Here is a 20,595-nt window from a genome sequence, read left to right as displayed (position 1 = left end):
CAATACTATACTAGTTAGTATACATACATAGGTCATAAAATTTATTTACTTTGAAAATTTTTATAGGAAGTCAAAGTTTATTGTTTTTTTTATGTTCGATGTATTGATTTTAGTGATTTTTACACACACTAATAAGTTTTGTTATTTTAGTTTTTACATAGTTTAAAATTTTTCAATCACAATTAATAAGTTATTTAAATTTTATTAAGTTTTTTAGATTAGAAAAACTTATTGGTTCTAATCGTTTTTTATACGCTTTTAAACTTTTTTTTCAAAGAACCTCTAAAATAACAGTTCGGCAGCCTTTTATGAGAAACGTGACAGATTTACTGAATTTTTTTTATTGCAGGCCAGATTGAAATGAAAAACGTTTCGCTGACCACTTTTTTGAAAAATTAAATAAATAAACGTTTAAATTTATAAATTAGTAATAATAGTAAACAAGGTAAATTATTTGCATTGACTAATTTAGAAGTCGAACAATAAATTTTTCATAATTATTCTTACAGGTATATTGAATCAGCTTTTAAGAAAACAAACTGAGATGCAAAAATGTTTAGATAGTAGCTGTTTTATCTATAATAATAAGTAGCTTGAAATGATAAATAACATTAAGTTTGCCCTTTCAAAGCTGATCAAAAGTAAAAATACAAAAAAAAATATATAGCGGTGTTTTTTTTGGATAAACAAATTTTATTGTGCATAATAAGCTTACGGAAACATAACAAGCATTTATGCCGGTAACTCATGTGAAAGTTGAACCATCACCATTGTGTGGCATAGTACGGCATAAAAAAAGAAGTTGGTGCGAGAGAAACTTTCAGCTTCAAGATTGTTTGGTTTGCAACTTTCATTTAAACTTTTATTTGTTTTTCAATGTCGCAGTCATTACTTAAGCTGTGATTTAGAAAAGTATTACTTTAAAAATATAGTTGTTCTTCAAGTTTTATGAAGATAGCAAATAACTATTTTGCATAAGCTGTTAAGTAAAGATTTTTTTATTTTCTCTATAAACGATTATGTAATTATTTTTGTTTGTATTAAAATTTATAATTTAGTTTACTATTTTTTTATTTACTAAGTTATCATTTAAAGCTCACAGTTAGATTTGTATTCTAACAAAACACAATCTAAAACAAAAGTTGTATACTTTTTGTTTTTACCTTAAAGTTATACATTTTTATAATAAAAAATTCCCTCTGGCTATATTGTTTGTTTGAAATTTTATCAATTTTGCTAAACATTCTATTGTGGTTAAACAAAGCTAAAAATGCGTTGTTGTAGAAGCTTTATATTTTAGTTTTGTGTAATTAATTAGATAGTATTTAAGTATCAGATCAATGCCAAAAGAAATATTTCACTAATCGTTATGTATAAGTAATCTGTTAATACAAGCTCAATGTTAACAATGAAAACAAAATTTGCAAGCTTTAGAAAACTTTATACATTAACTAGTTCCTTATTTTGTGACAAAAATTTTAGTACAGAACTTGATCTATTGCTATATTTTTTTGTATAGTATTTTTTATGGTATAAAATATTTGTTTTGGAAAGTATGAAAGCTAACTTTTATTGTTGCCTGTTATAAAATTTACAAGTTAATTACAGTATAAATTTTTTTTAGTGAAGCTTAAATTTAAATACCATGTATTTATTGTGATTAATTCAAAAGTGTTGCAATCTAAAACAATACTCATACTAATATTTTAACATTTGAAAAAGCAATAAAACTACAAATTTATATAAAATAGTTTAGTTTAATGATAGCTTTAACACTTTGATTAGTATTTATTTTTATTAGGTCGTTACTATTCGTATCAGTGTAAAACAAATGGAAACAATCGAACTAACTCCCGATCTGGTTTTCGAGCGACCTGTTAGTAGGGCAAGCAGCAGAGTTTCCAATGTAAACGTTTTTTTACTTTACATATATAAGTTTTATTTGTTACTTAAAAGCAACCGGCAAAATTTTAACATTGTTTTAGTAAGAATAGTAAGGAAAAATATATATGTGTAAACAAAAGGTAAGCTTTATAAAAATAGACATTTTACTTGTTTTCACTTATAAAGTTTAGACAGTTGTTTAGCCATGAATTTGTAGATAAAAAGCTAATAACAAAAATATAATTTTGTTTTTGAATGTACAGGCATCTCCTACATTTGATTTGTCTGCTTCGAGTTTTAAAATTGCAAAGTCAATGTTTGAAAAGCCTCAACAAAAATCAAAAACGTTAGAAAGAGGATCAAAGCCCAAACCAAAGCCGAGAAGTAGGAGTTACACACTAGGTTCCAGGCAAAGACACAAATCGCCTTCTACACCTTTAAAAGACCAATATGGAGTGTCTGTCAGTATAAAGGATATAAAAGGTAAAATTTTAGTTTCTGAAAATATAGTTATAAACAAAACTACTGGTACGCAAATTAAAAAACAAATCTAGTTTTTAATAAATTCATAACATTGACTATTTTGAATAATTTTATAAATTGTTATAAGTTAATATTTCAAAATTTCTTGTATAATTGCATTTAGTAGTAAAAATTCACAATTAAGTAAGATTTAACCATAAGTAACTCTAATCTTATAAGATTTTTAATATAAATCTTTATGGAAATGGAGCGTGTACATTTGACAAATACATTATTTTGTTAAATTAAACAGAATGATTTATGATAATTTTTATTTTAAAGTTTACTTTAGTGACCTGGTATGGTTGCTGTTTGATACAAGAATATTTTTGTTCGTTATGAAAAACTAAACTTGTAGTTAATTTATCTGCTGTGTTTAAGTAATGCATGATAAATAGAAAACGATCATTTATGTCATGGCAGCAAACCCGTCAGATAGAAGTCTCTAGCCTGCAATGATGTAATTTTAGCCCCAAAAAATCTTATGTTAAGTTTTTTACAACATTTTCATAAACGTTTTCAATTTGATTGTAAGTATAAGTAGTGGTGCTTGTTATTTTAATATGATTTAGTTTTTAAAAAGACAGTTTTATTTTTAAATTTCTTTCAAACAAATTTTAAAGTTAGAGCAGCCCACAAAAGATTTATGTATTTCTAAATCTAGCGCGCAAAATAGTTTTTACAGTAAGTCCAGTCCATTACTTATAAAAGACTGCCAATTCCTACTTATAAAACTTTTTTTTTAAGTTTGTAATGTAGGTTTTAATTTTTAGGCATTTAAAATATTTTGAATTTATTTAGACTGAGGTATAGTGTTAATTAAGAACTATAGTAATTGTAACTATTTCTATCAAAAAAATGAAAATTTAAAACCCTTGTTAATGTCACAATAGCACAATGGAAACAGAGTTTCTAGTTTAAATTTACTTTTTAAATAAAATCGATTTAGTTAATGAAAAAAAAAAAACTATGTTTCAATTTTATTTAATAAGTACTTAAGTCTCTTTAAATAAGAGTTTTTTGATGGACTTGTTAGCAAAACTTAATTTTTAGTAGCCTGTTGTTTTCCTAGTCTCCATAATCAAAACTTAATGATAAGTTAATATAAGTTAATTTTTAAACTTTTTCATATAAATACTTCTTAGCTTGTTTAATAAAATTTTCAGGACTACCCTATGTCATTTTAGAAGATAACGAGCAACGCCATATGGTGCCAGCTCCAAATGATGACGTAATAAGTGACATAAACCCACCTTCTGACACTTACACAGTTGATGACGTTGATGATGAGGTTAAAGACTTGATGGACCCTGAGATCCAGCTCAAAGCACCGAGCCCACCTGAAATCAAGGTTGAAAGCCCAAAAGTATTAGTTTCTCCAAAAAAATCTTTTGAACCGGAAAAAGAGACGGCTCAAAATAACCCTGACGAACCAAAAGGAGATTTGGTGGTGCACGACGTTCCGTTGTTATCTGTGAGCGAGACAGCTGATACTAATGCAGAAGTTATTGACACCACCTCTGAAGCTTCGCAAAATGTTCCGGATATTCCGAAGGATGTTAATGATGTAAATGAAGATAAAGAGTTTATAAAAGGTGAGCCTGATTATGTAGAGCCTCAACCGGAAATTTCTGACGAAATAAATCCTAGACATGTTGAAGATAAAACGGATAATGAAGATTTAGAATGTTTACCAGAAAATACAGTTGAAAACAATGATGAACTGCTAAACCCAGAAAAAGAAGAAAGTTCAGCAGAAGATATTAAAAGTGAGGAAAACACAAAATCAGATTCTTCGAGTCCGACAAAAGAAATTGATATAAAAGAACCCGTAACTGAAAAACCCGAAAGTACTCTTTCAAACAAATCTAGTTCAAGTGATAATTTGTCTGATTGCGTGGGTGCTATTCCGGAAATAAAACAAGAAATCAGTTCTTCTAGTTCAAGTTCGAACTCGTACTCTTCCGATGAAAAAGAAGCAGAGATATCTAGCGACTTGGAGTTTTACGAAAAACCCGAAACCGAAAAGGACGACGATAAAGTAGAGGCACCTGAAGAATTAGATTCACCATCTGGATCAAATGAAGAAACACCAAATACGGATGAATCTGACGTAGTAGATGCGGTTTGTGATAGTCCTGGTGACAAAACTGCTGAAGTAGTGCCTGAAAACCTTCAGAAAAAGTTGGAAAGCATCATCGATGAGATAGGAGAGGCAGCACTTGACGATAGTAACTTGATTGAAGATAAGGTTTCTGTAGTAAAAGATGAACCTAAACACAACTCCTTAGATGAAACTGTAAATGAGCCAGAAAGCAGTACAACTGACGAAGTTAAAGTTACAACAGATACACCAAAAGAAGGCAGTGAGAAGTCCTCATCTTCGTCATCAGAAGAAGAAGAAGAAAAAGAGAAAATTGAGCCAGTAGTTCAAACCAATGAAAATTCACCTTCACTTGCAGAATTTGTTAGTAAAAAGTAAAAAAAAAGATCATTTGTATTAATCTAAACACTATAACTATTTTTACTATTGTAGCAGACTAATTGTTCATATAAAAAATATACCGAATATACATTCCTACTGTTATTTTTGCCACAATACTTGCTTAGACAAACCTAAATTCTTTGTTTTTTTCCAAAATTTAAAATCTTAAAATCATTACTTAAAATCACACAGAAATCAACGATTAATCTACAGATTCAAACATCATCACGACTCGGAAGAAGACACAAAGCAGGAACATCCGGAAAAAATAAAAGCATCCCTAACAGATCTAGAAGTCTGTCACCGGGTAAAGCAATGGATGACCTGAACAAAATAAACAGGTAGTTTTTTTTTGAGTTAAAAACAAGATTGAAAACATTATATTCTATGTTACTCAAGAAGTTTAAATAATTTTGTTAGTACTTATTCTATTTTTTTGTCATTAGTATTGCATCTTTGTTTAAACCCAGTTGTAATTTAAGCTAAAATACGATAATTATAAAAAAAACATGGTCAATTTGTTTAATTTTCTTTTAAACTATATTAAAGTTTTGTAAGTGTTTTTTGGTAAGTAACGTCAGTACAACTAACGTAATACAACTTTATAATTAATGGTTGTTATGATAAGTTTTTGTCTAAGCTTTATTTAAAAATATTTTTTTTTTAAATCCAATAAAGTAAAATTTATAAAAGATCTGTAATAGTTAAGATACTTTTTTATATTTTCAAAATTTGAAATATATGTGGGATTTTTAAAATGCGGTTTTCAGCGAAGCAGATCAAATTGCGTAATGCCTTTTCAAGCAGAAAAATGAATTTAAACTATGTCTAGAATGTTTTCTTATTTTATCTATTATACTAAATTACTATTCCAGCATAATTTTAAATCAAAGCTGCAATAACTGTTTAATTATTTAAATTAGTTTTAAAGCTCACACATTGACTTTGTTATTTATTGCTTTAAGAACTACATTTTCAAACCGTAACATTAATTTACTACAATTTTATTCCCAGTAAAACTACTCTCATTTAACTTACTCTCAGTTATTTTTAAACTGGTTGCGTCAAAGTACTATTTTAAAGAGCTTTAAATAGTCGAGATTGTTGATCATTAACGAAAAAAATTAAAATAAAACATTTTATACTGTTTATATAAATTCAGCTTTCTACTGTTTCTGTAAAATTAACTTTGTAACTTTTCTGATAACGTACTCTTTATAACTGAACTTATACTAATATTAATTGCAATCAATAAAATATTTTATTGAAATTTACTAAGTATATTTAAGTTTTTTTTTACTTGTTAACTTGCTTAATTCAATTTTGTTAATGATACTCTATAAAAGCCTTTTATTTGTAATTCTGCTATAACTATCTGTTACACAATGGAATGTTTCAAGTTAAATTGCTTTTTTAACAAATAGTAAAAGTACTGTTTTTAAATTAACAATTTAATTAAAAAAGAGCATCAAAACGTGCAATTATTTTTTACATGTTGCATAGTATTTAAGTACTAACTGATTTTTTTTTTGAAAAAACACAAGTAATCTGCAAACAATTGGTTTCTCCTATGTTTAAAACTTCTCGCATTCATGTCACATCAGCATAACAAAACAAACTAACCTGTTGTTTTAATTGACAGTTGTAAACTGGAGTGCTGCAGACTATATATATACTTAAATTTTAATTGCAGACTATAACTGTTTTTCAAATTTGACTGCAAATCAGTCGAAATAGTTAAAATATTCTTTACAAAATTCTGAGATAATTAGAGTTTTGTAGGTGTTAATTATAAGACATAAACATAAAACAAAGTTGCTAAAAGTGAATTAGATTTTAATAAAAACAACATGAAATGCAGCAGCTTAGAGTTTTTGATAGTTATTTCTGAATTTATACAGCTACAGCTAAAAAAAATAACTATGTTAAGTTATAGCACAATAAGATTGTTGTACAGCAACATTAAATTGATAAACATGTATTGCATTTTTTTTAATCAAGCTTAATTATTTGTATAGTTTTTTGAATCTATGTGATGCATTTATATTGAAAAAATGTCTAGCTACAAAACTCGTAAAAAACTAATTTAGGCGATAAAGTTTTCATCATTACTTTTTGATTTTTTGCAGGTGTAAAATATTTTAATTAGGATTTGTAAAAATATTTCAATGAATTATATGCTTTAAATAAAACTTGCTTGCTTTAAAAATCAGAGCGCGAAGTATGTCACCACCTAAGAATTCACGACTTAAATTTGCAATGGTTGATGAAAACTCAACAAAACCAGTTTCTAATTTGATTGGGTTTTTTGAAGATAAAAGTGAAAACGTTGTACAGGTAACTTTGATTTTACTAACTTTTAATAAGAGGCTTTCATAAATTATTTCTAATTAATAAAAAAAGTTTTATTTTATTTTTAGATATATTTTCAAAATGAAATAATACCTTGGTATATAAATCAATAACTTTAAGTTTTTTATAAGTATTTTAATTCGTTTACTAACCTTGTTTTCGTTTACAGCAACGTAGGTTTCCTAGCAGAAGTAGTAGAACCAGCACAAAAAGCTCTGTGTAAGTTTTATTATTAAAACTGGTTAGAAAAAGTGTTACTCTCAATAATTTAAAACACTATAACATTTTTAATAGAGTAAACGCTAATGAGATTTATTTCATAGTAACTTTTCATTCAAGTACTCAATAGTCTTAATGGCTATAAAGTTTATATTTTAATAACTTTATTACTTTTGTGAATACATTTCTAAAACCTTAAAAAGATATTTTTATTACCAATTAGAGTTACAAAGCATTAGAACTTACAAACTTTCTATAATTTTTTTAACTATGCACTAATCATGTTTTTATATATTTAAATTTTTAGTGAAACAATTTTTTAACTAAAAACATTCTGTAAAAGTATATTAGAGTTTTTACTTTTTTCTAATCAAAAATTGCTACAAAAAATGTTTGACTGCGGTTTTAAAAGTTTTACGTTACTGTTTATAGCATTTACCTGTTCTACAATATACTATTTTGAAGATTTTTTTAAGTATTTTATGGTATACTTCTAAAATAAAGATAAAGATATTTTCTAAAATTATAAACAAAAAGATATCTCATACACATAAACATTCTATATTTGCAAAATAATAACAACGCATCAAAAATTTTTATAAATATTTTCAAGAATAATTGTTGAAAAACTATAAAACACCTGTTGAACAACGGTTAGAAATACACGTTTTACAAGAATAAAATTTTTAATCGATTTAAAACTTATTAAAATAAATGATACCTTGTTTTCTACTTACTTTTTAAAGTCTTTCTTTTTTGTAAGAACTTTATTAATACTTGAGTGTGTTATTTTTTGTAGATTACGAAATTAGTGCTAGTTAAACCAATATATTTTTTGTACTGAAATATATCTTATGAAAGTAGGTTTTAATTTACGCCTGAGTAAAGAAGCACTTTAAAATTATGTCGTCACAACCAAACACTTGTATCTAAACTTTATCTGCAACTTAACTTATTTCTCCTCACTAAATTTATGCAGTTCAACAAAGGTCTGCACTAAAGTAAAACCAAACTATATAAACTAAATTACTTTGCTTTCATACCACTTATTGTGCGGACAATACTTTATCTAACAAAGCATGTCATTATGGTATAAAATTTATTACTTCAAATTTTACTTTGAGATACTTTCAAATTTATTAACGTAACTTCTTAAAATATAGATTTTTACAGATCATCGGTTAATAATCCACAAAAAGAGGAAGACTTGTTACCTTTTCTTGAAGCACAAAAAAAATTACGGAAAGTCAAAAAACCAAAGTTTGCAAGCTTTGATGCTCCAAAGCCTTGGAAAAAGCCGAAACAAAAAGAGATAGACGTAATTAAACCATCTGAAACAAAACCTTCAAGTAACGACTTACCAGAGTTTACTGAGAATAAGACAAATAAAACTAAAAATGATGTTACACCTGAGATTGAAGTAGATCCTAAAACTAATGATTCAGTGTCCAGTGAAAAAGAAGAACTTATTCTTAAAAAAGAAGAACCTATTCTTAAAAAAGAAGAACCTTTACTTGAAGAAGAAAAGCCTTTGATTAAAAAAGAAGAATATATGAAAAGTACGTCTGATACGGCTACTAGTGTTGATACTTCAGGTTTATTTAAATATTTTCTATTAGTTTGATTTTAAAGTTTATAATTAGTTTTATAAATACATGGAAAACATATGATGTAGTCTGTTTCACTACTAAATAAACATTTTTGAATGTTACCATTTACTGTTTTATTTTTATTATAAATGTTTATTATTTTCTAATTGAATAGTTAAATTTGTAAGTTATTGTAATTTAAGTTCAAAACATTTTTGCTCGTCATAAATCTAAACTAAAGTTACTTAAAAAGCTCTTGTTTTACTTTTTGTATAAATTCTTTAGAAAGAAGCTAAATATTTTTGTATATATAATTTTGTTTAATATAGCTTTTGAAACAATACTATTAAGTTTTATACACTGTAAATAAGCTGAATTAACAGACACTATGTTTTTCATCCTTGTAAAAGTTTAAAAAGTAACTGTTTGACATAATACGACCCTACTTTCAATAAAATTATAAAAAAATATCACATACTATAAAATTTACAGAAAATTCATCGAAAACTTTTGCAAATGAAAATGTCATTGTACCAGTGTATATAAGTCGCCCTTTTAATAGCAATATTTTCAATAATTTTGTACGAGGTGTTAAATTTTTGCAGTAATTTTTTCTATTTATTTTACTTATTGTTAACTATTTGCTGTGAAATATATTTTAAGCATTTTAAACTTAAATTTGTTGTAATTTGCAATTAAAATAAAAATGTTTTCAACCGACTCACTTTGAGTGTATAAAGCTGTAACTTGAACAAAATATACTGTATATATAAACATGAAAATTTCTTAAGAACTTAAACAAGTAATGCAGATTTTACTAAATAAGTTTTCACTGTGCAGTTTTGATTTAAATAATAAAGTTTTACTTCTATATCTTATACTTGATAATGTTGTGGTTTTGTAAAACACTTTTATACTTTTAAGCTTTTCTTTATAACTTCTGCAATTTTATATTTTTGTAAAGAAAATTGTAATGATTTAGCATGTTTTATACATATACATACTGTTAAATAAAAAAATTATAAAGTTTTTATTTCTTACTGACAATAGTGACTAACTTTTAAAATCTAATTTGATTTAATTTCATATTATTTAAAACTTAATATTTTAAGTTAGGTTTATTTTTCATTTTCATTTTTTTATAAAACAAGTAACAAACATTTTAGAAAGTAGTGAAGATGAACCGCAGGTTGAAGTGAGCTCACTGAAGGTGACGAGTCCAAGCAAGAGCATCATCAGCAAGCAAAAACAGCGCAAAATCAACCAGTTAACTGCAAAAAGTAAAATGAGGAAAGAATCATCTGATGATGCGACTACTTGCTCTTGGGAAAGCTCCTCGTCGAAAAGTGAAGAAAGCACTGCAAGTAGCAAACGGGTTTGAGTAAAAATTTTAAATACTGTATCTATACTTATTCAAAGTAGCTAACGCTTATAGTTTAGAACCATAAGTCTTCCTGTGTATTTACTAACAACTTTAAAAAATATTATAAGCAAAAAAGTATTACTAAATGAGTAAACAGCTTCTGTTAAATATGCCATAAAGTTAGTACAGTTTGCTAATGACGAACAAATATATATATACAGCATTATGTACAATTTTAAAATGTCATGTAGATAAAAATATAAGCTTGTTTTTAACTTTATATTTGTAGTATGTAAACAAAGTTAAGTTTTATTTGTTTGCTTTTTAGGCGTTATTTGCAAGTGCTTTAAAACAAAAAACAAAAACTTGTTAAACTAAATATAAGAATTTCTTTTTATTCTAAAAAAAAGAAATAATTTTAATATAAAATAAAACTTAATATGAAAGAAGTAAAGTAATGCAAAACTTTTAATATCTTATTTTTTGCATTCTTAGATTAATTCAAACAATTTAAAGGCTTATATAATAATATAAGATAATTTTAACAATTTTTATATCGCTTTTCATTTAAATAAATTACAAATTTTTAACAGAAAAGCAAAAATAGAGGAAGAAGTTTAATCAGAAGGTTTGATTTAAAAAAATAGTTTTTTCAAACTTATTAGTAATTTAACAATCAAATTTAATAAAAACTTAAATCATTTGTATGTTTGAAAAATATTAAACAAAAACAATGCAGACAAATGATACAAATTAAAACAAACAGAACAAAAAAATCTGACACTGACGAAAGGCCGCGTAAAAGATCAACTAGTATCAAGTTCATACACATCACCAGCAAAGATACTTCAAAACCCGAAAAAGTGAAAAAATGTTATAATATTACATAAATAAAACATTTTATAATCAATTTGTAACTAGATTTAACTATTTTTAATTTAATATTTTTATGTTTTAAGTTTTTTATGTTTAATGCTAGTTTGTAACTTTTATTGAAGTACAAAATAATTAGAATTACGTTTGTGTTACAGTCTTAAACTAAATGAAAAACTTAAACAGCAAACTTATTTGTCATCGAGTGAGAAATTATAAGCAGCCGTTTGCAAGCGGATCTTAAAAGCTAAATAGTCTTATTTATTATTCATAGCAGTTTTTAGTCTAAGAATTTTACTAGAAAATTTGTTTAAAAAGTTTTAGTAAATGTTTTAAACATTTTAAATGAACGTGTGTTTGTCTTTTTTTTATTTTTTTAGTTGTATCCCTTCTTTACAAAAAAAAGTTTAATAATTTAAATCAGTACTATTATTGGAACACAAAACTAAAAAACATAACTTTTTTGGGTAAGTTTTTATTATTCAAATTTATACAGCTAAAAACTACCTAATACTAAATCGTTAAGTTTACTTATTTTATATTAACTTATAATATATATAACTATAAAGTTGTTTTAGTGTAAATTAAAAATTTTATTTAAAAAACGTATAAAGGAAATCAGTGATAGTTCAATTCACATAGAAGAACTAGAAAATAGAATAAAACAACTTCAAAATTTAGTCGATAGTCTTCAACAACAAGCTGAAGTATGTTGAAACTTATGTAATTAAAATGGTTTCTTTGAAATTTACTCATACTAGATTAATTTAATACTAAGCAGTTGTGTTTTTAAAAATTGTAAATTTGTTTAATAAAATTAATATATACACTTAGCCTTTTTTATTTGTTTGTGTTAAAACATTCTGACATAACTTTAAGAGCTTAGTATTTACTGTTTAAAAACTGTTTCTAGTCAAATTACTTAAACACTTAAGAGTATAAAACATTCTTACTTTTAAGAAGAGTTGTATAAATGTTTCTTACAAATTTGTATAAGTTTAAGGTTTTATTCAAACTAAAACACATTAGATTTAAAGAGAGTTTTGTCGGTAACATTTTTTTAGCTACTATGTTTTTAATAGTTCACATAAAATTAAATTTTCTACCCTTAAGTATATTGTCAAACAAAAATTAACATAAGAGAAGTGACGGTTTTAATATTTTTCGAATAAGATTAATATTACATTTTCAAACTTTTTTATGAAAAAAATATGCTTAAATAGTTGTAACCAACTATTAATTTACAAAAAAAAAGCTTGAAATTATGGGAAAAAAAAACGAAATTTAAACATGAAATAGTTAAAATAGAACTTTTTATAGTTTTCAATAATACAAAAATAATTTCTAAGCTAATGATCTCTAAGTTATTTATTATGATTTATAAATGAAAATATTTATTACACAATGTTTTTGGTCATACAAAGAATTAAAAAAAAACTTATGATATTTTAATTTTCAATCATCAAAACTGTGAACAATTTACTTATTTATCTTCTATACAATCACTAATAAATAACTTTAAAAATAAAAGCCAAACAGTTTTGTTAAAATTATTACAAACGCATAATTTAACAGTATGCATTGTTTAAACTTTAATGATCTTGATAATAAATCTTTAATGATCTTGATATAAAATAAACATTGTGATAGAATTTTTATATTTTATTAAAAAAAACTACTAAAAAATGTGATGGAAAACTGTGTAAGATTTTATTTTTAAATAGTCTGTTTATAGTGTATTTAATGAGGAAAAGTGAACAATTAAGTTTACAAATTTATTAACCCTGTAGTAAAACATTTAAGCTTATTTTTTTGTTTTTAGAGCTCATAATGTTTCATAAAGTTTGAGAAGTAATACTAAGTTAGATCAGGGATCGGTAGCATTAAATAAATCGCAAGCCAAATCTCCTAGACAAAGTTGTTCGCAGGCCGCACTGTTTAGCAAAACGTCTTATTTTGGCCGCTTTTACTAAAAAAGTTTGTTGTAATCAAGAAAAAGATCTATTTTAAAAAACAGATTTGATAAAATAAGCAATAATAAAGCACAAGTACTTACCAGTTATCAAACTAAGAACCTAGTTGTAAGTATTTGCTAAAAAAATCCAAAAATTTTATTTTCATTAAAAGATATAATATTATCTTAAATGTACAACACGGGCCGCTGTTTGCCAATCTCTAAGTTAAACTAAAGTTTAAGCTTTTTTTAATAGAAATAAACTAAAACTTGAAAAAAAAAAGATCTTATTTTATTTAGTTTAAATAACTAAAGACAGAAAGTGTGTAAGTAGTTACTACTCAACTATTTTAATATAAACGTTTGATATGAAAAATTCTTTTTATAGCAAACTAAAAAAGAAAAAGAAGATACTGCACTTTCTAATAAGTTTTTTGATGATACAATTTCAAAGTTGGAAGAAAGTTTAAAAAGAGAAAAAATTAACTATGAACGTCTCAGTATCAATTTTAACAAGTAATATTTTGACTATATTTTATTAATACTAAGAAAAAGTTTCAGAAATAAATAAAAACTGCTTAATCTGCTAAAGCTTTCAAAGAAAAAATTAAAAATACTTGTTTATACTACTTATCTTGATAAATAAGTTTTAAAAGTCCTATACTTGAATAATTTAAAATTAATTTAGTAGATCAGTTATATCAACTAGTTTACTACTAAAAATTAAGTCATAACTTTATATACGAAATATACTCAGAAAAATATAAAATATGTTCATGTTTTCATATTTACATTAATTTTTTTTTTAAATGTATTCTAATTTCTTCTTAAACATTTTATACAGTTATTATTTTAAGCTGATAAATTGTTAACATTTAATGGATAGTTGATTAAGATTTGCTTAACTTTTTTGTCTAGTCGATTGTTTATCAGCAAACTTCTTAATCCAATAAACAAATTTAAATGATATAATTCATTACAAAGTTTGGTAAGATTAGATGCTTACAACATTTAAGAATCTTAAAAATACAACTTTTTTGATTAGAGCTTTTACATTAAAACTTTTGAATCAAAGCTTAGAGAAAGGAACAGTTCCAAAAAAATTGTTTGAAAAAATCGAAAGTGAATGCAATAAGAAAGATGGTTCTATACAGAATTTAAAAAAGGTAATAAATTTAAACTAAATTCAGATACTTTTATAGAAATAATTGAAGTGTTTTTTAACTTAAACTCATATATATAGATGTATGTTTTTAAATCCTGTATGAATTGAATGATGCTTAATATGACGTAAAGTTGTATTATTTATTAATTGTACAGCTTAAAAACCTAAGTTTTTCTTCGTAGCATATTTAAAACTTGGCTTTGTTTTTCTTTTAACATTTGAAAACATCTAATAAATAAAATGAGTCTAGTTTAGTCTACAAGAGTTATGAACTTATTAAGTTAAACTTATGAATAACTTGATCTAAATTTTAAAAACTAGTACTAGAATTTATATTTTAAAACTTATCATTGACAAGTTCAAAATATAGCTTTTGTAAACAACGGTCTATTACGTTATATCTTCTGATACTAAAAATAATATTTGTAACTAAAAAAATACTTTTTGCACACAAAAGTTTTGTTTCTAACAAAAGAGGTTGAAGATACGAAAACTTACAGTCTAACAAGTATTTTAAGATTTTAGTATGGAAATTATACATTTTTATATATAAACTATTTTTTAAACCGATTTAGGACACTGTCAAATGTTTTTTAGTGAATTTTTAAGCATTTGTTTAAATAAAAAATTAATCAGAAGATTATTGATATAAAAATCACTAAAGTTATTTTGTTCATGAAAAATATATGAGTTCTTTTGTGTTTTTTAATCAGATAAACTAATAACTAAAAATTTAAAAGTAATTTGGCAACAGAAATAAAATTTATTGTTACACAAATACTTTAAAACTTGTATAAGTAGTTTATTTAAACCAGTAGAAATTAATTTAAGACAACACATTTTCTGTAATTGAGAAGAAAAATTTTGTGTAATAAAATACAAAAACTTTTCTTAAAGGAGGCCTAAAATTTTAAAAGTTCATACGATAAATCTACAGGTTGTAAATACTGTTTTAAAACTAATAAAGTAACGGTCTTGTCTACAAAAAATAATATTGGAATTCATAATTATAATATTTTTATTGGTCAAAAAGATATCAAAAGGTGTGTAATTTTATAGTTAAATTTATATAATAACTAAAAAATTTTTTTTTTTTATAAACCATAGTACAATCGAGATTTATTAGACTATTTTACAAAAAAGTACTTTCATCTTATACTCATCAGTCTTACCTTTACTACCTACTGAAATCAAACATCTTTATTAATTGTTTAAAACTAATAACTCAAATAAATTACCCTGACTTAATAAAACCTAACTATTAAAAAAAACTTTAATTCTAAGGCTTAATTAAATTAAGTAGCTCAATTATTTTAGGTTTCAAACGTCGTACACTTTCATAAAAATGTAGAAGTTCGAATTTAATTTATAAATATCATAAAGCATTTAAGTTAGTTAAGCAACAACTTTACAGTTTTGATTTTGTAAATAGTTTATTAACTTATTATATCGAGTTTCATGAGAAAAACTTTAAATTAAAAAAACAAATATTTTAAAGACCTTAAAGTATTATTTATTAAAATTGAAAGAAATCACTTCATTAAAAATGTTTTGCAGAAAATAGAAAATCTTCAAGCTTCAAATCAAAATCTAGTCAGTGAAAGATTCGAAAAAGAAGATCTATTGAAAACTAGAAACAATGAAATAACTAACCTAAAGAAGGTATACTACTTTTATTGTTGGTATTTAATAAAGATTGTCTACTTTGTAATAAATACTTGTCTACAATCAAAAATATGTTTAAGCTATAACTTATTTTTAAGTTATTAACAGTTTTCATGATTTGTTACAACGATTATACACTTTTGCTTATTTTTAACTAACTGTAGCAAAAAAACCTATACATAATAAAAGTAAAAGTAGTGTAAACGAAGATTAATTCAAGTTTTGCTAAGTTCAAAGTTTCTTAAGTAGTATAGTAAGAAATTGTATGGTTTCAATAAAAATTTATGCTTTTTCACATTTAAACTTAGTTTGTATGTCACTATAATGTTGTTTAACTCAATAGTGAAAAACTTAACATAAAATTTCCAATCAGACAATTGAAGAGGAGATGATAAATTATGATGATGATATCCAAAATTTAAAAAGAGTCCATAAAGAAAACGATTGCCGACTTAAACAGGAAAACGCAAAAACTATAAAGGTACTTTAAAACTTACTTTTATAGCGTATATACGTTTTAAAATGTATATGTAAATAACTAGGCTATATAATAGTTAGATTGTACAAATATTTTAGGATTTTATCTTTTTGCCTCTAATTTAAGTGTTAAATTAGTTGATAAAAAATATTTATAAGCTTTCCAACTATTTTATATTAAAGGAAAAAATCGAGATAACTAAAATTTTATGTCAAGCTTTATAAAACTTTGACTTTTGAAAAATATTACTTATTTTTTGAAAAAAAAAATTATTAAGTGTCAAATGATTTAAAAATAATTTACTAACCTTTTTTTTGTTTTGACATATTAGCTAAGTTTTGTTTAAAAAAAGGTTGTAGCAGAAGTGCAAGTTATTTTGTAAAAATAAAACATAAAACAAATAAAACTGTCGTTAACCGTTAATTCATGCTTCTCTTAAAGCATTTTTTTCTTTAAATAAATGTAAAATATTAGTTTTATAATCTAACATTTATTAAGTAGCGTTATGTCACACTTCAAGACTTGTTTTACAAAAATTTAAAGTAATTTCTAAATCTATACATATATATATATATATAAGCTTATAGTTTGTAAAACAAGATAAAACAATTTTAGAACTATCAAAGCTTGAGAAATAATAAACTGTATAGATGTTTCTAAACGTAGAAGTTTTATTTTAAATAAAATTAATTAAACTTTAATACATTTGATTATAACATATATTGTAAGACTTTTTAAAACTCTCGTATAAAATAAACATTAATTGTAGAGTTTGTTCAGTCAAAACTACTGTTTTATGTGTGTATTATTGTTCATATTTTCAACGAATGTTTGTTAAACAATTTAGCTTTGAAAATTTAATTTTTCTCTATACAGTGTTTTATCTAATAAGTCATAAGGTATTTTTTAATTTAATGTTTAACTGAATTTTTTCGAACTGTCTTACCAATTTTAAATAAACAGAAAATTCTATTTATTCAAAACTCTTTGAGATCAGAAAAATCATTAATATATATTTAAAACTGTTGAATAAAACCTATGTTTCTAAAAAATAGTGGACTTTAGCCAAATAAGCTTCGAACTTATTTTTGTTTAAAATTAGTTTTAAGATTATTTTTATCAAATATAAATTACGAAGATTTAAGTATACACTAAAACATAATATAATAAATGTAAAAATTACTACTCAGGCAAATTCTTCATTAAGATGTGACAACGACAAACTCTATAACAGAGTTAGTGAACTCGAAAACATGTTGAGCGACTTAAAAAGAGAAAATTCTAACTTAAATCGACAGTTAAAGAACAAAGATAGAGATATCAATGTAAGTTCAAAGTGTTACCTAGTTTGATACTTAAAAAACAAGTTCTTTTCTTTAATCTATCAATGTATCTGTTTAATTTTCCTTCGTTTATTACTTATTTTTAGATTATATATAGTATATTGAATGTGTTCTCGTGTTTTTTTTTCTTGAACGAGATATTCTTTTAATTTTTTATTTGCAAACAATAAATGTCTATTTAAATTAGTAAATTGGAAACGTAGTCGTAGAATATTCGTTTAATTTTAACTCTTATTAGATACTGCTACTAAACTATTACGTTTAAAATGTAGGATTTTTTGTAAAATTTAAAAGGATCTAAACAACTTTAAATTACGTTTATTGATCAAAACTTAAATTTACAGTTAGTGTGAAAACTTATATAAAACAAAATTTAACGAAAATTTCTGAATATTGTTTTGACAGTTTAGTTTTAATAATAACTGTAAACAAATAACTGTTAACTTTTTTTCGTTTGATTTAATATTTTTAATTATTTATATTAACACTCTAATTCGTATTAGATTTTAAAAATTTCTATTCTCTTAAATTACTATTTAAGAGAACAATAACAAAAACTTTACAAACACTTTGTAATTTTTCATGGTTACACTCTTAAAATTCTTAAACTTTAAACTTACTTAATAAACTTTTATAGCTGTAACAAAACTAAGATTTATTATTTTACATAGATTGAATTATTACAAGTGATTTTTTTTTCGTTTTAAACAGAAAATAATATACTTCTATAAACTTCTTAAAAATATTTATTTTAAGTTCAAAAATTATCAAGTATTACAACATTTTTAACGGTGATGTAAATTCACAAAACATAACAACACATCTTGCGTGTTTAAAAATCCGAGTAAATTTGTCCATGTTTTCTAAGCATCAAAACCAATATTGTGTAAAATTTTATTTTTTTTTACTTTGTTCTTAAAGTTAAATATTAATAGTTTAAAAGATAAAACTGAAATTGAAAAAAATAAGCTTTTTGTGAATTAAAGCGGCTCTTAGAAGAAAATATGTACAAATCACAGCTTTTACTAGTTCAAACACTTACTAGAAAACTGATTACTTTTAAAAGTTATGAGCTTTTAAATACAGTACTAAAACAATTTTACTATTTAGAATTTTAAAAGTTTTTGAAGAATAGTTTTTTTTTTCATTAAAGTAATTATGCACAGACAATAACTAAAGTTTAAAATAAGGTCAAATAAATTTTGAAACTTTTTTATGTAACTAAAATAAAAAAATGTTTTTTATTAGTATTAGATGCATTAATTGGTAGTAAAAGTGAAAATTTTGTTGTGTTTGGTTTTAAGTTTGTTAAAAAATACCTTGAGTATACAGTTCAGTAATTTACCATATTTATCTGTAAATAAAATTTCGGTGGTTAAACTTTGTTGATCTCATTAAAACAGTTACAATATTCTAATTTTTTCTTAAGTTTTAACGTTTGTTTAGTTTAGTTTTCTATATTAATACTAAACTGTTTGAAGTAAGTTTTTTTAAAGAGAATTTATTTGTTTGTAACATGTTATAAACTTGTTTAGCTATTTAAATCGTTTTTTTTAATGTTTTAATAAAATTTATGTTAATTCAAACCATTTTATATTAAAAATATTCTTTATTAGCTAATTTATGAATGTATAACTATGTAGTTTGCAGTATTTTTTTTTTATAATGTGTTATCTTTGGCCTAAAATTTTATAAATTAAGTGAGTTATTGGCATGAATTAACCAAGCTTTTTTTTACTTTTAACCAAAGTGTTTAAAAATCATTGTTACTAACTTATTTTAGTTAAACTGTTTTAATAGTTATTTTATATCTCTTTGTAATTTTTTATCTGTATAAATATGTTTTCTAGCATCTGAAAAAAAGTATAGAAAATTTAGAAGAAAAAACCGAAGATTTAGAAAGAAAACGACGAACAAATTCAAATAATAGCGCCATAAAAGATTTGACGGATAAACTTGAGAAAATAAAAAATGTAAGAATGTCTTAAATACTTTAAAGAAAAAATTACTTATATCTGAGTACTTTCCTTATTGTACTTTTTATGTTAGTATGTATATACTTAAAAAAGTTGTAATATTTTACGTTTTACTATTTATTATGTTTATTAGCATTTTAAATTCATATTTTTTTATTGTCTTAAGTATAAGCAAATAAAACTATAAAGTATACAAAGACTTAAATAAAGTTATTTAAACTAGCAATGCAGCAAAAAATAAACTTTTAGACCGTAGCAAGTGTCGACCCCACCCCTTAAAAGTTCATATTTACTACGTTACACGCTACATAAGTTGCTCATCGGTGCGTTATGTCACATGTTAGATAATAAGTCTGCTGTGAATTGAGCGCAAATTTTTCACTTTTATTTACGGATATACTGCTAGCTAGCGGACAAAATATTTTCATAACTACTACATAAAAGTTCAAATGTTTACTTTTGCTGTATTAAGCTACAAACTTTTTCATACCAAACTGTATATCAACTATCTTTAAGCACTATTCTAATTATCATTTTAATAATACAAATTCAGAATAATTGCTTTAAGGTTTTAAATAAAATAAAATGATAATAAATAATACACAGGAGAAGAGGGTCTCGGATAAAAAAGTTTCTTCTCAATCGCGTGAATTAACAGACATGGAAGCCCAATTGTACCTCATTAAAGAGGAGCGAGATATTGCAAAAAGAGCGGTTGGTTTTTTAA

At 24.3% G+C, this 20,595-nt stretch overlaps 1 protein-coding gene across 5 annotated transcripts in view; it reads left to right on the top strand.

The window, feature by feature from the left end:
* The first annotated feature begins 1,802 nt into the window (after nt 1-1,802).
* Nucleotides 1,803-20,595, top strand: part of LOC145830140 (uncharacterized) — a 46,084-nt gene continuing 27,291 nt past the window's right edge. For 3 of the 5 annotated variants that reach the window (XM_082938032.1, XM_082938031.1, XM_082938027.1), the window contains exons 1-18: nt 1,803-1,906; nt 2,148-2,367; nt 3,573-4,873; nt 5,084-5,232; nt 7,105-7,228; nt 7,413-7,462; nt 8,636-9,057; nt 10,218-10,426; nt 11,008-11,042; nt 11,181-11,277; nt 11,902-11,994; nt 13,630-13,757; nt 14,317-14,407; nt 15,964-16,068; nt 16,445-16,552; nt 17,740-17,874; nt 19,743-19,865; nt 20,475-20,582. In XM_082938032.1, coding sequence (XP_082794158.1) covers nt 1,832-1,906; nt 2,148-2,367; nt 3,573-4,873; nt 5,084-5,232; nt 7,105-7,228; nt 7,413-7,462; nt 8,636-9,057; nt 10,218-10,426; nt 11,008-11,042; nt 11,181-11,277; nt 11,902-11,994; nt 13,630-13,757; nt 14,317-14,407; nt 15,964-16,068; nt 16,445-16,552; nt 17,740-17,874; nt 19,743-19,865; nt 20,475-20,582 — 3,573 coding nt within the window. In that variant the 5' untranslated portion in view covers nt 1,803-1,831. The remainder of the gene's footprint in view (nt 1,907-2,147; nt 2,368-3,572; nt 4,874-5,083; nt 5,233-7,104; nt 7,229-7,412; nt 7,463-8,635; nt 9,058-10,217; nt 10,427-11,007; nt 11,043-11,180; nt 11,278-11,901; nt 11,995-13,629; nt 13,758-14,316; nt 14,408-15,963; nt 16,069-16,444; nt 16,553-17,739; nt 17,875-19,742; nt 19,866-20,474; nt 20,583-20,595) is intronic. The other 2 variants (XM_082938028.1, XM_082938029.1) reach the window with 2 other exon arrangements.

This window comes from Thalia democratica, chromosome 2 (assembly GCF_965202585.1).
Source record: "Thalia democratica chromosome 2, ktThaDemo2.hap1.1, whole genome shotgun sequence".
NCBI lineage: Eukaryota > Metazoa > Chordata > Thaliacea > Salpida > Salpidae > Thalia > Thalia democratica.
Note: the sequence above shows the minus strand (reverse complement) of the source record. Positions and strands in the feature narration are given on the sequence as shown.